Below are 23,229 nucleotides of genomic sequence, written 5' to 3'. Positions count from 1 at the left end.
CACTCTCTAAAAAAATCAATGGAAAAAATATCCTCAAGTGAGGATTAAAATAATGTTATGTGAGCAGAGGTTCCCAGGAATCCAGCCCCGCATTGCCGCTGGAAGCAGGGTTTACTGCCTGCAAGTCTGTGTTCTCGGTGGCTTTACAGAACATAGTTACTGCAGGTGACAGTGGGCTGTTTTGGAGTGGGGAAAGGCACCTCACCCAGCAGGGGCTGGAGGACAGGCAGTTAGAGAGCCAGCACGGGGGGGCAGACGTCCTCTGGACGTGGCTGGAAGACTCAGCTGTCACCGAGCTGGTCACGGCCCCCTCCGAGCTCAGCTGCCAGGGGAAGAGTGACGTCTGCCTGTCGTCCCATGGGAGAGCGCCTGTGCTTTGAAAGTGCCCAGCCGCTCTATGCCTGCAGCGGGCGCTGAAGAATGTGCCGGTTCTGTTGCGTGTCATCCTCCAGAGAGCCTTGTAAAGCAGGTTCTGTCGCAAGAACACAGCTCATGGCCCGTGGTGGCCGCCCCGGCCCAGGGTTCACCCGAGCCATTAGATTCCAGAGCCTAAGGGTTCCCAGGACGCCTCGAAGGGAGGGCATCTCAGGGGCCCTGGAAACAGACGGGAGGGTGACAGGGAGAGTGAGTGGCATGGCTTCAGTCCAGGGAAAGGTTGACATGGGCTGGCCAACCTCTTCTGTGAAGGGCCAGAGAGTAAATATTTGAGGCTTTGCAGGCTAAATGGTCTCAGCCTCAAATACCCAATTCTGTCACTGTCCAAGCAAACGCCCTGGGACCAGATGAGCGGCTTATTTAAGCATCAGGCAGAAGGCCAGATAGTTGGAGGACCCCTGGGCTTGTGGCTGGAGGTGGAGGGTGGGAACATACAAGGCAGCTGGCTCTGGGCAAGCAAGACAAAGGCAGAGAGAACCCGGGGGTCTAGTGCATGGCCTCAGGCAGGTGACCTGTTCCCACAGGGAGGTCTGCTCAGTACGGTGTGCACCAGGGGCCCAGCCCGCGGCTTCAGGGAGACTGAACTCAGGAGGGGAAAGCCAAGGAGAAAACTGCCCAGGCCCAGCAAAGGCCCAAGGCTTTCCTGAAGAGGCAATGCCCCTCCTGGACTTGGGGCCTAGAGCCTTTGGTTCACGGAGTTTGAAAAATGAAAGGTGCCAATACCTGTCCCCAGAGAGGGGGCAGCAAGACCAGATCCGGAAGCCTGGGGCCACTTGGGAGCAGGAATCCCCTCCTCCCTCCCGCCAGCCTCCACCCAGTCCTCAGGCTTTGGGCGCCACCTGGTGGTCATGTGGAGCCAAACAGAAACCTGAGTTGTGACTGGCTCCAGGCCCTTCTCTCAAAAACAATGGCCAGCCCTGCCTGGTTTGGCTCAGTGGATACAGCGTTGGCCTGTGGGTTGAAGGGTCCCAGGTTCAATTCCAGTCAAGAACATGTGCCTGGGTTGTGCAGGAGGCAGCTGATCGATGTTTCTAACTATCTCTCTTCCTCTCCCTTCCTCTCTGTAAAAAGTCAATAAAATATATTTTTAAAAAAACAATGGCCATCTAGGGCAGCAGGGGTTTCGGACTTGGTGATGTGCAGTTTTAAAACAGAAAGGCGTGGTGGGAGCCAGAGCCAAATTGAGAACATACTGCCACGTCTACAGGGGCAGCACGTCAGCTCCTGCCAGGAGCGGGCTGTGGCCCCAGGGAGGCAAGCCCAGCCGGTTCTCTTCAGAAGCCGGGAATCTGCACTCCTCCGTGACCACCACCCCCTTTTCCTTCGTGTTAGCGATGTGACGCTGCAAATCTGAGCTCTGCCTTTAGCCTGAATGCCCTCGGTGTTCAGCAGCTTAGAGCTTAGAAAAGGCACCTTCCAGTCCCAGCTCACGGCCCACCCGGTAGGAGCAGCATCCTGCTCTCAGCTGGGAAAACTGGGACTCAGGGAAGCTAAGTGCCCTCCCCAAGCCGCTCCCTTTTCCATCCGGGAGACTGTGCAGCCTGGCTTTTGTTTTTCCAGTTCAAATTCATGGGTTTTGTTGTTTGTGTTTCATTGCGCTATAACTGACAGACAACATTAGTTTCAGGCTTACAACATAATGATTTGATATTTGTATATATTGCGAAACGTCCACCAAGTCCATTCACAAATACGCAACACAGTGTTATTAACTTTAGCCACCATACAGTACATCCCCAAGACTTTATAGCTGGAAGTTTGTACCTGTTGACCGACCCCCTTCACCCCCCAACCTCTGACAACCACCAGTCTGTTCTCTGTTATCTATGAGCTTGAGTTTTTGGTTTTGTGGTGGCTTTAGAGTTCACCTATAAGTAAGAGCATATGGTATATCTTTATCTGACTTACTGAGTATAATGCCCTCAAGGCCCATCATGTTGTTGTAAATGGCAAGACTTACTTTTTTACGTTCCCCACTGTACATATGTATCTACCGGTAGACACCTAGGTTGCTTCCATACTTGGGCTATTAGAAATGATGTTGCAGTGAACATGGCGGTGCATGTACCTTTTCAAGTTAGCGTTCTCATTTTCTTTGGATAAATATTGAGACGTGGAGTTGCTGGGTTAACTGGTAGTTCTATTTAATTTTTTGAGGAACTTCCATACTATTTTCCATAGTGGCTGCACCAGTTTACATTCCAACCAATCATGCCTGAGGGCTCCCTTTTCTCCACATCCTCACCAACACTTATTTGACTATTTAATAACAGCCATTCTAACAGGTATGAGGTGATATTTCATTGTGGTTTTGATTTACATTTCCCTGATGGGCAGTGCTGCTGAGCACATTTTCATGTGTCTGTTTGGCCATCTGTATGCCTTCTTCAGAAAAATGTCTATTCAGGTCCTCTGCCTATTTTTATTTATTTATTTTTAAAAAATATATTTTATTGATTTTTTAGAGAGGAAGGGAGAGGGATAGAGTTAGAAACATCGATGCGAGAGAAACATCCATCAGCTGCCTCCTGCACGCCCCCTACTGGGGATGTGCCCGCAACCAAGGTAAATGCCCTTGACCGGAATCGAGCCCGAGACCCTTCAGTCTGCAGGCCGACGCTCTATCCACTGAGCCAAACCGGCTAGGGCCTCTGCCTATTTTTAAATCAGATTGTCCTTTTACTCTTGAGTTGTATAAGTCATGTGTATGTAGGTGTGTGTGTTTGTGTGTGTATTACAGATACATTTTTTTAATTGATTTCAATGAGGGAGAGGGGGAGAAACATCAAGGAAGGGAGATATAGAAACATCAATGATGAGAATTATTGATCAGCTGCCTCCTGCCCACCCCCTACTGGGATCGAGCCTGCAACCCAGGCATGTGCCCTTGACCGGAATCAAACCCGGGACCCTTGAGTCCACAGGCTGACGCTCTATCCATTGAACCAAACCAGCCAGAGCTGTATAAGTCTTTATACATTTTTTGATATTAAGCCCTTACCAGGTAGTTTTTTTCATAAATGGATGTTGAATTTTGTCAAATGCTTTTTCTGTATCTACTGAGATCATGATTGTTAGCCTTCATTTTGTTAATGTGGTGTATCACATTGATTTGCTGGTATTAAACCATCCTTGCATCCCTAGAAAAACCCCATTTGATCATAGTGTGTGATTATTTAATGTATTGTTGAATTCAGTCTGCTAATATTTTGCTGAGGATTCTTGCATTGTGTTCATCAGGGATACTGCCCTGTAACTTTGTGTGTGGCGCCCTTTGGTTTGAGCATCAGAATAATGTTGGCCTCGTAAAGAGAGTCTGTAGTGTTCCCTCTTCTACTTTTTGGACAAGTTTGTTCTTTCTTCTTTTGAATGTTTGGTGGAATTCACCAGTGAAGCTGTCTGGTCCTGGATTTCTGTTCCTTGGGAGGTTTCTGATTACTGGTTCAATCGCCTTTATGTTTTTACATCTACTTTACTTTTTTTTAATTGAGATAAAGTTTGCAGAACATAAAATTTATCGTTTTTTTTACAATTGTGAAGTATACAATTCAGAAGCACTTAATGCACTCACAGTGTAGTGCAACCACCGCCTCTAGTTCTGACACATTTCCACTGCTCCCAAAGGAAACCCTAACCCTCTCCCCCATCCCAAGGCAACCACTGATCTGCTGTGTTTCAGGCTTCACCTATTCTGCGTACAGACTCATACAGTATGTGATCGTTTGTGTCTGGGTCCTTCCACACAGCATAGTGTTTTGGACATTCCATCTGCATGTTTTATCGCTTCATCCCTTTATGGCCAAATACTCCATGGTATGGATGCACCAGTTTGCCCAGTCATAGCTCTTTCTTGAGATTACCTTATGCCAATTCCTTCTTAGCTCTAGGACTTCCGTTTCCCCAGTTAACTCGCCTGAGTCCTTCCCCCTGGGCCCAAGTCCTGCATCCTGGGTGGCAGGTTTCCTGAGCCTGCAAGTCTCAGGCAACACGGAGCCTCTTAATGGGGAACTGTGGCACCACCCACATCAAGGGCCTGCTGCCCAGGGCGCCCAGCCAGCCTTCCAGGCCCTCCTGACCTACCTACCCTCTGATGCCCACAGAGTACAAGGCCAGCTATGCCCGTAATCGCTCCATCCGCTCAGTGGCCATCGAGGTGGACGGCCAGGTGCACCATGTAAGTCTGGATGAGGCATCCCAGCCCCGCAACCTTACCAAGCGGCACTGGCCAGAGGACCAAGAAGACAAGGACGGTGGGGACTTCAGTGGCACCGGAGGCCTTCCGGACTCTTCAGTCCCCAACCCCATAAAAGTCACACATCGGTGAGAGTCCAGGCAGAGGTTGGGGGTCAAAAGGACAGGCTGGGCCCTCCTCACCCCCCCCCCTCTCAGGGCCACACATCACGTGATCCCTTCTCGTGAGCAGGTGCTACATCCTAGAGAACGACACGGTGCAGTGCGACCTGGACCTGTACAAGTCCCTGCAGGCCTGGAAAGACCACAAGCTGCACATCGACCATGAGGTGACCCGAGTCTGGGCGGGGAGCAGTTCTCGCCACACCGGGGGTGGGAGGGAGGGGGTGAAGCCAGGCCCAGGGGAGAGAGGTCCCCACAGAACATGGGAAAATTACTTCGTTTCTTTGCTGGGAGTCTGGTAACTTCAGGTGAAGCCAGGGAGCCCCCTCTGCACCCACAAATGTGGGCCACCCCTTCTAACCCATCCCCCCCCCCCCCCGAGTTTCACAGCCTCCTCTCTCACTCAGATCGAAACCCTGCAAAACAAAATTAAGAACCTGAGGGAAGTCCGAGGTCACCTGAAGAAAAAGCGGCCAGAAGAATGTGACTGTCACAAAATCAGGTGAGGAGGCAGCAAAGAGACCCCAGGAAGGTCCGAGCAGTCATGTAGGGCCACTCCTGGGAACACAGCATCCCTCTGTGACTCCTTCCATTACTTTTACCTCCTTAAGGCCCAGGGGAGAGACAGAGGCTGCCCTTCCTGTCTGCTCCCTCAGGGTAAAAACAGATCAGTCATCCACATCCCCACTGTCAGCCACTGGCACATACCCGGCACCCCTGCCCGCCCTAGCCAGCCAGCCAGCCGCCCAGGTTCGTGCACTGCTGACAGGCAGGCTGCTGCTAGGGAAGCTGGCTCCCAGGAGGGGGAGGGCCTCTGTGGATTGCCCCTCAGGAATAGCCCGTGTGGCTGGAGGTCCCATTACCAGCCCAGGGTAGCCTTGGCCCAGGGTCTACGCTCCAAGAGCAGCACTGTCCAAGAGAACTTCTGCGGTGATGGAAATGGTTGTATCTGCTGGCCGGTATGGGGGCCACCAACCACGCGTAAGCACTTAAAATGTGACAGTGTAACTGAGGAACTGAATTTATAGTTTTGTTTAAACTGAAATAGCTACATGTGGCTACTGTACCAGACAGCCCAACTGTAGCATCTCTGCTACAGTCCCAGAAGGGATTGTAAAACATGGGTGCCCCCAGGGCTGGCCCTGCCCTGACCAAGCCTGAGGTGGGTGGGGGTGGGGACAACCATCAGGTGATGCGGAGGCTGAAGCCACACAAGTCAGGCACAGCTTCCAGCCTAGGCTGACGTACACCTATCCCAACCTTCTCTGTGTGGCCGGAGCCTCCAGCTAGGGGGTTCCCAGCTCACACTTGCAGGAAGGAGCCAGGCAGGCAGGGAGCTGCCGCACTGGTGAGATACCCTCCTGTCACTGCATCAGAAAGAGGGACAGTCCTGGAACCGCACTTTGTACCCAGCCAGGAGAACTGTTCTGTAAGCAGCTTCTGAAACCTGGGGTTTGGGTTCTGTTCCAGTTACCACACCCAGCACAAAGGCCGTCTCAAGCACAAAGGCTCCAGTCTGCATCCTTTCAGGTAAGGGTGGCTTAAGGCCCGGGGGGGGGGGGGGGACAGAGGCTGCCCTTCCTTAGGCTAAAACAAGGAAAAGTAGTCCTGGCCTTTCCCTGGGAAGCTCAGGACTGACTCGCAGATCAACAGAGGTCTCCAGTAACGCCCCCCCCACCCCCCGGGGGCTGGAGTGGTTACTGCAATCGCACCATGCAGGTGGGACACAGGCCCAAGAAACTGGTGTGAGCCGGAGTCCCAGCTGCCTCCTAATTCTCTCCACCTCTGTGATGCCTCGGAACTGTAGTGGGACTTGGGGGTCCCTCTAGGGCTGTGCTCACAGCTCTCTGGCAAGAGGAGCAGACGTTCAGGGTCAGTGGCCCCTAGGAGGCTCCAAGGTGGGGAGGCCAAGAGAGGTGTGGCCCTATTTGCCCACAGGAAGGGGCTGCAGGAGAAAGACAAGGTGTGGCTGTTGCGGGAGCAGAAGCGCAAGAAGAAACTTCGCAAGCTGCTCAAGCGCCTGCAGAACAACGACACGTGCAGCATGCCAGGCCTCACATGCTTCACCCATGACAACCAGCACTGGCAGACCGCGCCTCTCTGGACACGTGAGCCAGCCCGGGGCCAGCAGGGCAGCTTGGGCCGCAGGGGCTTCTCCAGGACCTCAGCTTGCCCCCTTGCCAGACCCTACAGGTCTTTCGGGAACAGGTTCCCTGACAACATCAGGGGTCAACAAGTGTTCCCAACAGGCCGTGGCTCAGGGGGCCGTCCTGGACAGGAATCCCTGCTGGCAGACTGGGTTTCCTCCTGCAGGCACACTCAGGGCATGCTCTCTTCCCTTGGCAGTGGGGCCCTTCTGTGCCTGCACCAGCGCCAACAACAACACGTACTGGTGCATGAGGACAATCAACGAGACCCACAACTTCCTCTTCTGTGAATTTGCAACCGGCTTCCTCGAGTACTTTGATCTCAACACAGACCCCTACCAGGTACAGACCACCCGCCCTGGAGAGAGAGATGCATGGGGTTCAGAGGTGCTGGCATGAGGCCCCCGTGCAGAAGCGAGAAGTTATCGCTTATCGATAAGAGTCTCTAAGACAGAAGCAAGTTGGGAAGCCCCGGAGAACTTCGGGGCTCCATCTTCCTGCATCTGCAATCTAGACCCTATGACAGCCTCTTCCCTAGCGAGGTTAACGCGGGCTGTGTGGGAACTTGTGAAGGCTCCTGGACTGTAGGGTCCTCAGGGCCAGGCCAAACCCTGTTGGGTGCCTGCAGGGACCATAGCAAACACACATGCAGCACTTCCTATGTGACAGGTGCTTCCGTATATTAAATCACCTGTGGCCCAAAACACATAAGACAAATAGGAGCCACAGAGTCTGGTGCGTGGAACCAGCATGTCTTACCTCAACGGACAGTCACTGCTGAGCTCAGCACTACAGCTTCTCAGCAGTGTGGCCTTGGCACCCGCTGGTCCAGTGTTCCAAGAGAAGGCTGAAGTCAACTTTTTACATGAAATCTGACTTTTAAATGCCAGCCATTCTATGGTCTGCCAGTCTTTCTCCTTAGGTAGGTCATCCCTGTGTTTACAAAAGGGCTTGGCAGAGCATGTAGGTTACTCAGTCATCGGTAGCTCCCAGACTAGGCAGGGACCCAGAGACTGTGATGGAAGGCTGCTTAAAGGCACAGTTTCCTAACCAGGAGCTCAGTGTTAAGCACACAGGTGGTTTTACACTCATGAGTTTTTATCCTCATGAAATGAGAGCCTGATGTGGCTAGAGGCAAAAAGTAGTCCTAACTGTTCCAAACTCTGGCTCCTGCAAAAACAAAGGTTACCATCCCATAGCACCTGCTACTCCCGACCTGCCTGCAGTCAGTGCCCTGGTTGGGAGCAGAGGTGGGGGTGGAGGGGCCAGCACTCACCTGGCTGATAACCCACCTTCCTTCCAACCAGCTGATGAATGCAGTGAATACACTGGACAGAGATGTCCTCAATCAGCTACATGTACAGCTCATGGAGCTGAGGAGTTGCAAGGGTTACAAGCAGTGTAACCCCCGGACGCGCAACATGGACCTGGGTGAGTAGACGCCCATCATGGGGCCTGTAACCTGGCAGGAAGGAGTTTGGGTTCACTCTGGCCCGAAAAGTGCACCTAGAATCACCAGGAGTTGAGGAATTCTCACCATGGCTAAAAGTCACCTTCCCAACATCCACCAAGTGCTGCTGTCCTCATCATACGTGCCAGCCGCTGTGCTGATGACCCTATGACAACCCTCTGAGGTACACCTGGTTGTCCTCACTGTATGGATAAGTAGAGTGAATGGCTGGCTGACTCCAAAGCCCACGCACTTGGTCACTTGGTCACACTACCATATCCTCCAGGGGACTTGCCAAGAGCAGCACACGAACCTCCCACCACCTGGCTTTCTCAGGGCCCTTGGCTTTCTGTAGCATAGGTGTTTGTGCCCGTATCTGCCTCCCCCACCATGACCAAGGTCAGTGTTGAAGGAATGCACCAGGAAAGCTCACCTCCTAGTCATCCCACTCTGCCTGCCTAGGGAACACTGTCAACACCATGGGTTTGTGACGGAATGCCTTCAGTGTTTAAAAAAAAAAAAAGCAGTTATAAAGTTCGTCATTGCTTGTTCCATATTTACTCTAAATTCACTGTTTCTATTTTGTTCGTTTCTCTTAGGACTTAAAGATGGAGGAAGCTATGAACAATACAGGTATTTGGTTTTGTTTCTAAAGCCTCAGAATGGTCCCATGTCGAGGCCCATCCTTTAGTCTAACCTCTGTGACTGCCCTTTCTCTGGTCTGCCAGGGGCCTGGATCGCCCACCAGTAATAGGTGTCACCTAAGAGACCATCTTTGTATTGTTCTTTGGGGGTAACTCTTTCTTTCTTGGTGATGGTTAACACTCATTCTCCTTTTGACACTTGAAAACTTAGGCAGTTTCAGCGTCGAAAGTGGCCAGAAATGAAGAGACCTTCTTCCAAATCACTGTGAGTTGAGGAACCAGTTTACAAATAGAGACCTGGTTCTGGCTTGCTTCGTTTTGCCAAGGCTATTCTGTGTGCATGCCAATGCTTACATATTACTCTCATTTGTTCCTATAATGAGAGGGGAAACAGTACTGTATGTCTTTCTTGTGAAGTAACATCCTTGAGTACATTTCATGTTTTAGGTTAATATCCTGTCTATATACACTGTTGTTCTCTACAAATAATCTGTGCCTGGTAAACTAAAGGCATTCCTTAGAAGATGAGAAGCACTTAAATATTGTAACTGCCAGACACCTTGAAGGCTGTGGCTGCAGAAGTGTTACCTGGTCCTTATATAACATCAGCTAGGCAGCTTCATTAAATCGTTACCAAAATGTCCATGCTGCACACTCCAGTGCTAATAGAGGCTGGCAGGGAGCTGAGAGACTGTGGCAACCTCGAAAGGTCACCTCTAGTCTAAAGAGAAAGGCACAAATGCAATGTAATTTAAAATCCTCTGATTCATCAGGGAAATCCAGAAACTCAAATATGTGTGAGAATTTTCTTAACATTGGCAACTAATTTGACATTAAGTTACCATGCAGACAGACAAAACACCTTGATGAGCTGCCATTTGCAACCTCTGGCCTATTCATTTCTTTCCTTAGGTGCGGAGAAACCTATGCAGCTTTAATAGGGCCCGCTAAGCATGTCTCTGGTGCTCCCAGAATTAAGGCACATAATCTTTCTCTCTCACATTCTCCTTGGCCACTATTCTACCCCTATCTTTAAATGCCAGCAACTGACAATGTAGACATGAGGTGGTAGCAAGCCTGGTCCGAGGGACCTAGAAATACTCCTTCTCAGCAGCCACATCCTTGAAGCAAAGCTGACGCAGCTGTAGGACTGAGTAATCATAGCAGCATGACAATCAAATACTGAGGCAAGTCTGCTTTATTCCACAGGGGACAACTGTGGGAAGGCTGGGAAGGCTAAGCAGCATGGGATGGACCTCCCAAACAGAGGCATCATCTGACCACCCAGACAATGCAAAACCCTGTGTGATTCCAGGCAGACTATGCTGTTAGCCAGGAGACCTGAGAGACACAGAACTTGCTTTCAGTCAACATGGCAAATTCTGGAAGAGAACTACTAGGAGTAGTGCTACTTCAGGAAGTCCATTTTTGCCCTTGCTTTTGCTTTGGATTGTACCTCACCAGCTGCACAAAATGCATTTTCATATCAAAGTCACCACTAACCCTCTCCGAGGCTCACAAGGGAAAAAGAACAAAGAGAGATTTTTTTTTTTTTTAATTTCCCCAAAGGATGAAAAGTCACTGGAATATTTTTTTTAAGTCACAGGGGAAGACCAACCCTATTTTAAATCCTCTTATCTTTTGGTTTGTCATGAAGAACAAACTAAGAGGCAGGACAGAGGCAACGTGCAGATGCTGGACGGTGCAGTTGGATAGCAAGTCAATAGCACAAAGAAGTGACACTTACCTAGCACTAGAGCCCTGGCTGCCTCTGAAGAAACGGACTTCACTGTAAATATGTGGCTATTTACATGTAACCAGCGTGGAACTTAGGGGATCTAAGAAGAAACCCAGTTTTGAAGCGTGGTGGTGTCAATAAACGCTGTGGCCAGTGTGAGAGAAAAGCCCTGCAGTGTGGACAGTTCTGTTCCCAACCAGGTACCATGGCCCCTGTTCCTGTGTGCTCTCTCCCAGAACCAATGTTTTCTGAAGTCTTAAAAAGAAATTAAGTTGATGTACAATCCCACATTTTAATGAAGTTGTATTTGTAAAGAAATTTTGTAGTCTAAGTAGTGTCATACAGTGTTCAGAACTTCAGCCAATGACCAGAAGTCAGTATGAGGTAACCTTTGACATTTCGTAAAAGGCCATTCTTGGGAGTTTTGTTTTTTGTGGGGGTTTTCCCCCTTGAAATCACTCAAGATACCACCAGTCAACAACTTTTTCAAAGGAGACACCTTGGACTTGAGTGGTTTTTTAAGGGAGAACAGAGGTTACAAATTAATGACTAAAATTTACCGTATTTCAAGGACCTCACCGGTAAATCTCACATTACACCAGCTTTAGGACCTCATTTTTAGAATGTGTTAAATCAAATGCAAAGCAGTTGCTAACCCCTTTCTAACCTGGTGAAGATAGCTGCTAGAAACAGGAGGAACCTCAGCTACCAGCTGATCCAACCCCTTTCTCATTCAATAGATGATCCCTTATAGCTCACCTTTTGTAAGAACAGTTCCATGCTTTTCAAGATTTCTTTTTGGAACGAGTTTGAAGAGTATAATCTCCAGTTTTGCTGTTCTATTGCTGCACACAATAAGCAGCATTTAGGGGGGAAAAAGATTATTTTAACCTCAGAGAAATAGCTACTATTATTTGAAATAAGAGCCCTTAACTTTCTTTTTCACCCTTAATCCAATAAGGATTTTTCTTTAAATAAATAAAGCAAGCTCTTTGGCTTCCATTTTAAATAGAAACCTTTATTTACAATGACACCCAAATGATCAGCAAAACAGTCATAGCTTACCACACAACCACCTCATAAGTTATCCCACGTGGTCTTGAGTCTTTGCAGTTTAGAGGATGGTTTAGATTTCTTTAAAGAAACAACATTTAATGTAAACTTGATTGAATTCATTCTCAACACTTTAAGTCCATTCCTGAGAATTTAAATATTGCTCTCAGAATGACATTTCCATCTTCAAAACCCCATACATCGGAAAGAGAGGGAGAGAGAGAAGGGAAAAGAACACCCTGCTCATTGAACAGTTGGCCTTGGGCTCAACAGCAGCTCCTGCGTGCTCCTCTGCGTCTCCCACTTGGGAACAAACTCATGGCTTCTGCAAATAAAAGGGGAACTGGACAGGCATATGGGTAACGGGCAATGCATTCTGTTACTTTCCAGCTGCATCTATCTCTGGATCAAAGAACTTTTAGGACAGCAAACCAATGTTCTACAGTACCTCCCTCTACACCCCCAACTCACCTCGGGGAGTGAATAGGATTAAGCAGTCTTATTGATATTTACACCTTTCCATCAAGATGTACAACTTAGAAAAGTGACATTATAATATGAACATTAACAATCTCTATTTGTTTTTTTAAAGGAAGAAACATGTACCTCCTTTATATCATTTTGATCTTTAAAAATATATTATATATATATCTTTGGATTCAGCAAAAAAGGTATACTGGAAATATCTCACATTCTAAAAGCTGATGAAAAGATTACTTATACTGTTCACCCAACAAATACCAAGGTTTAAAAAAGTAGGGAGAGGAGAGGTAGGCAGCAGGAGTACAAAGAATTATCCAAAAAAGATAAAAGGGCAATAAAGGTTAAAAACAACAAATTATATCAAAGATTGCATCTATTAAAAGAAAATCAGAATCTTAAGTTTGCACCAATAAAATGAACAAGTAGAAAATATAAAAACTTATAACTTTTGTTTTTTCATATAAAAAAGGGGTGCTGCCTTCGTTAGCCTGGAGCCAGGACTAAGGAAAAGAATCACAAAACTTTTTGTTCTTTTTTAAAAGTCAAGAAAGGTAAGAGCACCATTCTGTTTCTCCCACGCACACACAACTTAAACAAGAAAGGTTCAGACATACCTCACACAACTGTGTCTAAAAAGACAGACACTTAGTTATGTCTCTGTCTCCGGACAGGAGGATGTGTTATCTGAAAAGTACAGGCCACTATGATGGAAGTTGATGGATTTACAATCTTAGATTTATTTTTAACGGGGCAGGAGGGAATGGGGTGTCAGACTCAAATCCATTCTAGTGGTGGTTCTGGAAATACAGATTTCATTTATTCATAAAGAAATTAAATGATCTTACCTTAGAGGCACCTAGAAAGATTAGCTCAATGTGTGTGAAATAAAAAGTAACTGGCTCTCAATTATTGCTAGGATGTGACACCAAAGCTAACAGAGACATTTGAAATTCATAGATATTCCAAAAACCCAATTTCATTCAATTATATGAACCTAATAAAGTAAACCAGATACAGGGAATTAAATCTGATTTTTTTTTTTTTCTATTCCCAACTGACAAGTGTCAGGGAGTGGTGACAGCAGACAAGGGCAGGGGTAGCAGAAGGAGGGAGTGCAACGGCGCTCAGACTGCAGCTCTGAATCATGCAAAACTGACTTCCCGGGGCTAAGTCCTTACGAAAATTACCAGGACACAACTCTTATTCTCAGGGATGGTGAAAGCATCATGTTAGTGAATGACAGCACAGCTGAGCAGACATCGGAAACCACACATCAAGGATTCCACTCCTGAAAGCTCAATTGGGATTCAGGTCCTAGTAACCAAAACCTAGAGCAATCCTCAAGTGGACAAAAAGACACCAATTAAAAAAAAAAAAAAAAACTAAAAAAAAAAAAAACATGAATTGCTATTGTTTTATTTATGGACCACTTTAAATCAAATTGCTTAATATTTTTAAATTCTTGATACCTTTTTAAAAAACGTTTATTTTCCCATGTCTATTCTTTCCCCCAAAATTAACAAAGTGCTTAGTTCTGGTAGAAGAATTTAAAAAAAAAAATGTAAATGCCTACATCTAAACAAATGATCTCTTTAAAAAGCTTTTAGATTAATAGACTGAAAAGAGCGAGGCATCTAAGGCTGGAGAGCAGGAAAAGCTTTGGATCGCTGTCCTGTTCCCCAGGCCAAAAAATTCAGGGATGTCTCTTCTATTTGTAACCTCACCACGCTGAGCTTACTGAAATCAACTATGTTAAATATTTAGCTTCACAAACTCTGTAAAAATGAGCTGTTGTGACCTACAAAAAAAAGTATATACATATTTTACATGATATAATATCTTAAAGGTCATATTTACAAAAGAAAATCTATTCACAGAAAGACTGCGAAATTCTGATTCAGAATGCAGTACCTGGCCTTGGGTTTTCTGCAGTTTATTTTCAAAAAGCGTTATTGCTCTACCATATAGGCAAACGGTGACACCAGTACTTTCAACAACAACAAAATCATAGTTCTTATCCAACAGGTTAGACAAAAACCAGGAATGTGATTCACCATTCCTCAAGACCTCAAGAATATTGCATTTATCCACTATTTTTTAAATAAAGTGCACTCAGCGGCACGTTAGCATGTGAAAAGTTGCTACTGCTGCAATTAAATACTGTCATCTCATTTCCCCTTCTACAAGGCCATTTGACATCAAGGAGAATTCCTGGAGGTGAAGTATGACAAAACGTTAGGAGCAAATAAAAACTAAAGACTAGGACAACCAAGAATAGGGTTGGAGCAACTCAACACTATCATTAAAAGAGAATTCAGAAATGCCAACCCTACGGAACAGAACTACCTGGTAGTGACAAAAACAAATGAAGGCTGGCACTTGCTCTTCCTCCAGTACTGCAACTAGAGAAACCAGATGTTCTCATGTCTCCTGATTTCTCCAACATCCTGTACTGAATAGCCAGGCAGACAGAAGGGCCAAAGGAGTGTTTTGTGATCAATAACACTCCGTTACCTCCAGAACCAACTCCCTAAGAAGCAGAATGCCAAGACTATTTGTTTTGAACACCATGATACATTGGGGAGGGGGGGAGAATATCGCACTTCAGCTTAAAATCCAGTCCTATTCAAATGACATCACTTGGAATACCCTTGATGAAGATCAAAGCTGGTCCTTTCTTCAAAGCTAGGTGCCTAGAATAATGATTTTTTACTCCCGATAATCCTAGTACAGTGTCATTTGTACAGTGATTTCTTCAGAAGTCCTGGTGTGGAGATGTCAGCAGTATTTCTGTTAGCAACCAAAAGAAACATGAGTGAAAACACTGCATCAGAAAAAATAAATCCCTGTATCTACACTGATGGCTTGCAACATGGTTCTGGCTGACTGAGTCAGATTCCTTAGATCTCAAATTATCAAAAGTATCTAGTGGCCCAATGCCTTCAAGCCAAAAATTTTTTCAGTGACTATATTTTTAAGTTTTACATCGAAGTTAAAAATCTACCTAGGAATTTAGATTACAGTTGAGACTTGGGTTCCTTCCAGAGATCAAGAAAAACATTTTGAGAAAGTGAAAAACAGATCCCATACCTGCTCAGGGCCCATGGGCATGCCAGACATGGGCATGGAGTTCATGTTCATCTGTCCCATGGGACCACTGCTGCCATTCATGTGCACCATACTATATGCTGCAGGATTCCCCTGGTGGGCAAACTGCTGCTGGGGGAAGGAGCTGCAAAGGAAATGTGAAATTACCCTGATCATTTTAGTAACACAGAACACACACAGAGACTATCACAATTTTGCCAAATGTCACTGTACTTAAGCAGAGGACATGAGAGGAAACTCCCGGACAGCCTGCCCTCTTTTTCACAGCTATCTGTATTCAATGCTGTCACAGATACATGCATGGGAGGAAGGACTCACAAATGGATGCACCAAAGAGCATTTTCCAATATGAACCCAGGCCTTTTGATCTCTCCATTCAAACAGACTTAACTCAAAAATGCAGAGATCTGAACGTTTGGCACTAGAATACGAATGGCTTTTAAAGTCCTTGTTCTTCACCTGTTCCTGGCCAGGTTTCCTGATGGCCAGCCTTTCATTTCCGAGGACTGATACATAGGTGCGGTGTGAGGGTGCTGCATCATAGGATTCTGGGAGGGACCCATTCTTGATGACATCATTGCATTAGGAGGACTGGACACTCGACCAAAGGCTGGATCTGGTTGTTGCCCCATCCCTTTAAAAAAGAAAGAAAAAATTACAATGCTCAAATGCTACTCCTTAGAACATCAGCTTTCTATAGTAATTTTATGTTCTTTTTTTTAAAAGCAGGGGAAGGTCACAAGTATAAGACACCGAGTGTTGCCCTAACCAGTTTGGCTCAGTGGATAGAGCGTCGGCCTGCGGACTGAAGGGTCCCAGGTTTGATTCCGGTCAAGGGCATGTACCTTGGTTGCGGGCACACCCAGGAGGTGTGCAGGAAGCAGCTGATCGATGTTTCTCTCTCATCGATGTTTCTAACTCTCTATCCCTCTCCCTTCCTCTCTGTAAAAAAATCAGTAATATATATTTAAAAAAAAAAAAGACACCAAGTGCTACAGGCTGCTGCCTGCCAGTTATTCTTGCTTCTCACCAAGACACCAACTAGGGTAACAGGCTTTACTACCGAAAAGCACCTGCCTAGATCACTTAAAGCAGCAGTTCTCAACCTGGGGGTCGAACGACTCTTTCACAGGGTCGCCTAAGACCATTGGAAAACACATATAAAATTACATACTGTTTTTGTGATTAATCACTATGCTTTAATTATGTTCAATTTGTAACAATGAAAATACATCCTGCATATCAGATATTTACATTACGATTCATAACAGTAGCAAAATTACAGTTATGAAGTAGCAACGAAAGTAATTTTATGGTTGGGGGGTCACCACAACATGAGGAACTGTATTAAAGGGTCGTGGCATTAGGAAGGTTGAGAACCACTGACTTAAAGGGTAGTTACTTCAGTAAGCTCTCTGTATAAAAGGGACTCCATATTACACTACTCACATTACTCTGTCCCTCTATAGAGGGCAGAAGAGCTGTTGTCCCCAACTGGCAGGGATGCATTCTGAAATGTAATCTCCTCAGTAGATACCACTATCCCCAAGAGGTGTAAGCATTATTGTAATGACAGAGGCCCAGTGCATGGATTCATGCACCAGTGGGGTCCCTCAACGTGGCCTGCGGGAATCGGGCAGAAACGGGCAGTCCAAGACAGCCTGCCACTCCTACTCATCCCGGCACCACTGCCCCTGCCGCCACCGCCGCCGCCTCTCAGTAGGCTTGCTGCCACTCCACTGTGGTCTCCAAGCTGTGGTGGCCAGCCATAAGCCCTGCGTCTGGCACCCGTTGGTCATCTGAGCAGCGTGCCTGCCCACTGGTGGTCAGTGCGCATCATAGCGACCGGCTGACCAGTCATAACAGTTGCTTAGGCTTTTATATATATATACGAGAGGCCCAGCACACAAAATCATGTGCGGGTAGGGTCCCTAGACCTAGCCTGCAATCAGGGCCATCTTCCGCCCACTTGCCAGTCCCCAGTCCTGCCCCACCACCTCCACCCACCCGTTCCTGTTGGCCGGGTGATCAATCTAAGCCTGCGGGCTGGGGGAGGGACCAAGAGGTCAGGGTTCCACCCGCTCACCAGTCCCCAGTCCCACCCCGCCACCACCCACCCTGGTTCCCCGTGGTTCCCCATTGGCCATCCAGCGACTGGAGCCTGCAGGCTGGGGGGAGAGTCCGAGAGGTGGTCAATGCACCTCATAGCAACTGGTCAATCGGTCGTTACGCCGTTTCAGTTGCTGGCCTTTTATTATATAGGATATGTATATAGAATAGATGTCTCAGTCACCGATAAAAGGAACTCAAAAGCCCACACAACACACCACTCTCTCTGACTTGACCAAGCATTCAGAGACTGTAGAGACATACTGGGGAGAACATGGTAACACCTTGGTAGTTTTCCAAATTAAGATATGGAGAGTGGGGGGAAAAAAACAAGACCTGGAAAAACATACTCAACTATGACAATGCAGTAGAGATTTTTGTTCTGTTATTTTTAATTACATTTTTTCTTGTGAAATAACGAGAGGGAGTGAATAGTATTTTTGTTCTTAATAAGCATCAGATCTAGTAAATCTTAAGTCCTTAGTAATATCACTTTGGGACAGACATTTTCATTGTCAAATTTACCATAATTTGGTTGATATGGAAACTGTTGGGGTGGAGCCTGTGGCATGGCAGGCCCTGCCAAAACCCCATCCATGCTGGGGGAGGCGGTCACGTTAGGGGGTGGGCTGAAGGCCTGGGTCTGCTGCTGCTGCTGCTGCTGCTGCTGCTGCTGCTGCATCATCATCGCCGCCACCCTCTGCTGTCGGAAGTGATGACTTAGCAGCTCCCTGCTGCGCTGGGCAACCATCTGGGCATTAAGAAACCCCTGCTAATACCCAAGAAAGAATCAGTTACACAGAGCAAGAACCAGCCTATTTCATACATATAGTACCCCCACAAAAAACATCAGGTATCAGAGAGAAAAAAACCCCAATAACTTTCTATGTAATTACAAAAAAGGAAAAATGTACAATTCTCATCATGATCAAGGCTTTCTATGGGTAGGAGGGTGAAGATTTGCAGAAGAGGGACCTAGAAATTATTTGGGGTCAGGAGATGAAAGTAGACAGTTGTCAAGCTTTAAATAGATAACATTCAAACTTTTCAGAAATTGAAAAAAAAATACAAAATGAAAAGGGGCAGGATTGAGAGTGTATTGGGGAGAAGGGAATTTGAAACAAGGGGAGAAAAAAATGAACGGGGTTACACTTGGAAAGCAGGAATCCATGCCAGGTAGTCTTACAGTCACTTTAAACCTCTGAAAGAAGAGGCAGAGGTAAGGAGAAGTTATCTGGAAATCTGGCGGTGACAGGATCAAAGCACTGAGCAAGGAAGCTGGTTTGTGCTCTACCAGCTGGGAGACACCATCTCCAAAAGCAAACCTTTATTATTGATTTGGAGGGCACCCTAGCTTAGCTTACACAGGATGTCTGATTATCAAGAAATACAGATATCAGTACTTCCAAGTGCACCTAGACAGTGAAAACAGAGCATTTCGCTGTTGTTTTTTAATAATTACGAACAGCATTTCAGGCCACAGTAAAGGGTTTTTGTGTTATCCTCTGCCTTGTGCACATTAAGAAAATACCTTAATACAGTCTCCACCTTGGACTGGAGGTAGAACTTTAATATCATCCTTCCATCTATGGGGAATAGATCATCTCAGAGGTTATTAGTAAGAGTAAGATTATGTTTTACTTATTTTCTTCTTTATTATTCTTACAATTTCAAATGTTGCCCAGAAAGCATATAGTTTCATAATCCAAGAACAGAGAAAAGTTTACAGATTATCTTAAATTCCTAAAAAGAAGTGACAGCTGTTTTCACAATACAGCAATTGACTGCAAATGGGAATTAATTTAAAAAAACACGAATCAGTGGTATTGATAAAAGAACCTTCCTCTTCTGATTCTTCCCAGTCACCAGCAAGAGAAAAGAACGAAAGAAAAAGTATGATGAGACCACGGGATGGTTTCTTACACAAAAAAACTTGGAATTACTTTATTTAATAAACATTTATAAGAGCCAAGCACAGGCCACACCAGACCCTGTGCTGGACATAGGACAGTGAAACTGAACATCGAGAAACTTATTCTTACCTGGGAGTTCACCTGGGGCTGCATCATGGGCCTCATCATTGCCGCTCCACCAGCAGTGGGGTTTTCCATTTTCATTTCCAGTGCCTGCCGGCTCTGATTCAAAAACTGGAGAGAGACAGGTTGGTTAGGATGCAAATGGAACATGTTAATACCTTTCCAAGTCCTTAACACTACCCAGGGTATTTCCAAATGTTCAATATCATGGTATTTCCAAACCCATTAGCCTGGGTAAGTCCATCTAAGCTGAACCAGTACACTTCCACACTTGATAAAGTTCATGCTGAAAAGTTTTTGGCTAGCAAGCATATGAAACTTTATTGTTTAGCATCAGAAGGAAAAGTGTAAGTGCAATTTTGCAGCTTAAAGAGTATTTTCAACAGGAACGGAAAGGATTTGTGAAGTCAGATGTTCTCTGGGATTGTTTAGGCAACTGGGGAAACAGCTTTAACTTGTCAGAGTAACACTGAATTAACTACCTCTTCTGTTATCTTTTCCTAGGTAAATTTTATTAGAAAGAAATTGTAAAAAGTAAAATGATACCATGAGCACAATACAGCTTTCCTGAGCACTAAACTGACTTTTAGGAATACTCATACACTAGAAGCATGCCTGGCTCACCGGATTCTAAACTCATTCACTCGCTTGTTTATATGGTTCAGTCTGCCACATCTGATAACTCAGCACCCGCAATGCAAACAATACAAACACTTAAGTTTTAAAATATTTGTTGGGGATTAAAGAAACAATGAGAAAAATGTCGTATCTTAGCATATTAAGAAAGCTCAAGTTTTATAAAACATCTAGAAAGCAGATTCCACAAAAAGAATGCTGAGCACTAGCCGGTATGGCCCAGTTGGCTGGACATCATCCTGTGCACCAAAAGGTTGCCAGTTGGATTCCCAGTCAGGGCACATGCCAGGGTTTCAAGGCTCAATCTTCAGCAGGGGGCATGCAGGAAGCAGCCAATCAATGTCTCACTCTCACATCAATGTTTCCCTCCCTCTCTTTTCCTTTCTAAATAAATAAAAAAATAAATCTTTAAGAATGCTAAAATCACTCGGGTTTAAATATTTGGTTATTACTATTATGAACTTTTAAAAACAGAAGTTATCTACCTCCAGGACTACAAAGTCACTTAGAAATACTTTTCTCTCTCAAGAGCAATCCTCTCTGAAACTGACTTTTTTAACATGTACATCAGACTATTCTTATAAAAAACTACCCAATTCTAGCACACAGCCCCTAACAAGGAACCATCTATACAAACAAAATGTTACACAGAAGTGAAAACAAAAGGAATTTTAGTTGACAAGAGTTAGAGAGCCAGTGACACAAGGCCTGAAGAACACAAACAACTGAAGAAGAGGAGGCCAAAGGTAAAGCCGCTTTGGTCAAGGCAGAGCATGTGACTGGTTACCTGTTGGCCCTGTAGCCTCTGCTGAAGCTGCATTCTAAGTTGCTTGGGGGTGTTGGTCCGAGGTCTCATGAGGTTGGCCCTAGGATGCATTCCCTGGAGAGGAAAATTGCCTTGCTGGTTCATCTGACTCATCATAGAGTTAAAAGATGGTGATTGTCCCTGAAGATTAAAGCCTCCTTGCATTGGAGGCCCCTGTGCTGGATACATCTGCCCATATAATGCTGCCTTCTGATCCATCATTACTGTTGCTTCTTGGCCTTGGAAAACATCCTGTTTGGGCTCCAAAGCTTGTCCCTTAAACATCAAACACATAAACGAACAGTGAAGTACATCTGGAAAAACAACTGAGAGCAAATGCTCTAAAGAAGGTGAAAAATAAAGTTAGTATATGTGAACAATGATGTTGTACAGTTCCAAAAGCAAAATCAAGTTTAATGTCTGAAGTCCCATGAGAACAGAGACCATGCCCCATCTTTCACAGCTATGGTTTCACACAAATAGACACTCAAACATTTTCTGCGCCAAATATCTACAATGTATTAAGTACCTGGAGAAATACTATTGGTTCCGGACTAGATTTCTGTACCAACATGGTATATATGAAATAAATCAATATATAAAGTAAATCAATTAAAATCCTTATACTGTATTTACAAAATTCTAACATAATTTGTAAAAGAACATTTTTGAAGTTTGCAACAGATGATTTAGGTAAACCAACAAAAGCTCATGGCCCCGGCAGCGTATCCACCTAAAGATGATCATCCACTACTATTTGTCAGTAGTGGGCAGGTTGGCTTCCTTCAACAAGTAGTTATTTATGAAGTGCCTGTTACGTGCCAACATCACTTCTGCTAAGTATGTACACAAAATAATGTCCAAGAGGGTGACAGAAAAGGATGTACCAATAAATATTCTGAAGGAAGGAAGAGCCTGCCATGCTAAGTCAAGAAGAACCTGTCATTACTGCATTCACCTTCATCTTCTTATTCACACGCACAGAATGCCAAGTGTGCAGTCCACACCCTCACCAAGCCTTGCCTTAAAGCACACTTCACCCCACTGTCCTGTGACACACACTGGCTTTTCTCCCGCCTCTCGGGCCTCTTCCTGGAGGACTGTTAGTCCTCTTCTTTTCTCTCTTTCTACTTGGATGTTTTCATCTACTAGCAACACCTGCCAATTTTTTGGTCTCTAGTTCAAACGTCTGAACTCTAATTTTGCTTATGCAAATGCCTACATAACATCTTTACCTAAATGTCTCAGGCATCTCAAATTTAACATGCAGAAAACAGAAGCTGTGATTCCTGACAGCCCCACTCTCAAAAGCCTGATTCTCCTCCAGTCTTTCCTGTATCACAACATAGAATATGGCAACACCATTCATTTGGAACTAAGTCAGCAATTTTGACTCTTCCATTCTCCCTGCCCAAGTGTGGGTATGCACATGCATGTACACACGGTCCACCAAGTCCTGTCAGTTTTGCCTCCATGCACATGGTATATCCTTCTTTCCACTCCATTGCTGTGGCCCTTTCCAAGACACCTCTCGAAATCTTATCGTAACTGGCATCTGTGTTACTACAAAGTAGAATTTCTACTTTGTCCCATCATCCAATTCCCTTCTCAAGACAGCAATTTGAGATATCTTTTTATAAAGAAAATTTTACAGTAAAAATTACTATAGGTTTAACATAGCAAATTGATCCTGCACATTTACCAACTTTCTCTTGCTAACCCTACTAAAATGACAGCAAAAAATTAAAAAGGTACTATTTATCCACCAAACAATGAAACTAAAGAAGGCAAACAGTATCAAACAGTTCAATAGGTATCTGAAAGACAGAAAGTGAAAGGAGCAAATGAACAGAGCAGAGAAACCGAGACCCATGTGCCTGAGAGGAAAACACACAAGAATTGAGCAAATGTCTCCTAAGACGTCAATCAGAGGCTCCTTGGGGAGAGCAGTCAGGCACAGTGCTCACAAAGGCGGTTGGTCAGAGTCTTGAGTATAGGGCAGCGGGGGCCAACTACCCTTTGCCCTCAGCCTGCTCCCCAACTCCACATAGCCAAGTGTCTGTACCTTCTACCTACTCTCCCCAAAGTGACTGGGTTCAGGGATACCAAGCACAGGAGAGGGTAGGAGCAGGGCAGAGGCTGAAAACAAAAAATCTTATATAATTTCAAGAATTTCATCATTTTATATCTTAACACTATGGGATCATCAACTCATTTCTCTAGCCCAGCTCC

At 45.6% G+C, this 23,229-nt stretch overlaps 2 protein-coding genes across 11 annotated transcripts in view; one reads left to right on the top strand and one right to left on the bottom strand.

The window, feature by feature from the left end:
- The window catches only part of SULF2 (sulfatase 2), a 96,934-nt gene extending 85,849 nt beyond the window's left edge, over positions 1–11,085 (top strand). For 3 of the 4 annotated variants that reach the window (XM_036321487.1, XM_036321485.1, XM_036321486.1), the window contains 10 exons: positions 4,536–4,755; positions 4,859–4,955; positions 5,196–5,290; positions 6,259–6,318; positions 6,727–6,896; positions 7,135–7,277; positions 8,243–8,366; positions 8,985–9,018; positions 9,241–9,294; positions 10,239–11,085. In XM_036321487.1, the coding sequence (XP_036177380.1) occupies positions 4,536–4,755; positions 4,859–4,955; positions 5,196–5,290; positions 6,259–6,318; positions 6,727–6,896; positions 7,135–7,277; positions 8,243–8,366; positions 8,985–9,018; positions 9,241–9,294; positions 10,239–10,269 (1,028 nt within the window). In that variant the 3' untranslated portion in view covers positions 10,270–11,085. The remainder of the gene's footprint in view (positions 1–4,535; positions 4,756–4,858; positions 4,956–5,195; positions 5,291–6,258; positions 6,319–6,726; positions 6,897–7,134; positions 7,278–8,242; positions 8,367–8,984; positions 9,019–9,240; positions 9,295–10,238) is intronic. The other variant, XM_036321488.1, reaches the window with a different exon arrangement.
- Positions 11,086–13,703: 2,618 nt separating this feature from the next.
- Positions 13,704–23,229, bottom strand: part of NCOA3 (nuclear receptor coactivator 3) — a 103,723-nt gene continuing 94,197 nt past the window's right edge. For 5 of the 7 annotated variants that reach the window (XM_036321481.1, XM_036321479.1, XM_036321484.1 and 2 more), the window contains 6 exons: positions 20,980–21,273; positions 19,563–19,667; positions 18,046–18,292; positions 15,871–16,045; positions 15,394–15,535; positions 13,704–15,093 (listed from right to left, as the gene is read on the bottom strand). In XM_036321481.1, the coding sequence (XP_036177374.1) occupies positions 15,082–15,093; positions 15,394–15,535; positions 15,871–16,045; positions 18,046–18,292; positions 19,563–19,667; positions 20,980–21,273 (975 nt within the window). In that variant the 3' untranslated portion in view covers positions 13,704–15,081. Of the gene's footprint in view, positions 15,094–15,393; positions 15,536–15,802; positions 16,046–18,045; positions 18,293–19,562; positions 19,668–20,979; positions 21,274–23,229 lie in introns of those variants that run through there. The other 2 variants (XM_036321483.1, XR_004969861.1) reach the window with 2 other exon arrangements.

Source organism: Myotis myotis, unplaced genomic scaffold (genome assembly GCF_014108235.1).
Source record: "Myotis myotis isolate mMyoMyo1 unplaced genomic scaffold, mMyoMyo1.p scaffold_m19_p_9, whole genome shotgun sequence".
Classification (NCBI taxonomy): Eukaryota; Metazoa; Chordata; class Mammalia; order Chiroptera; family Vespertilionidae; genus Myotis; species Myotis myotis.
Note: the sequence above shows the minus strand (reverse complement) of the source record. Positions and strands in the feature narration are given on the sequence as shown.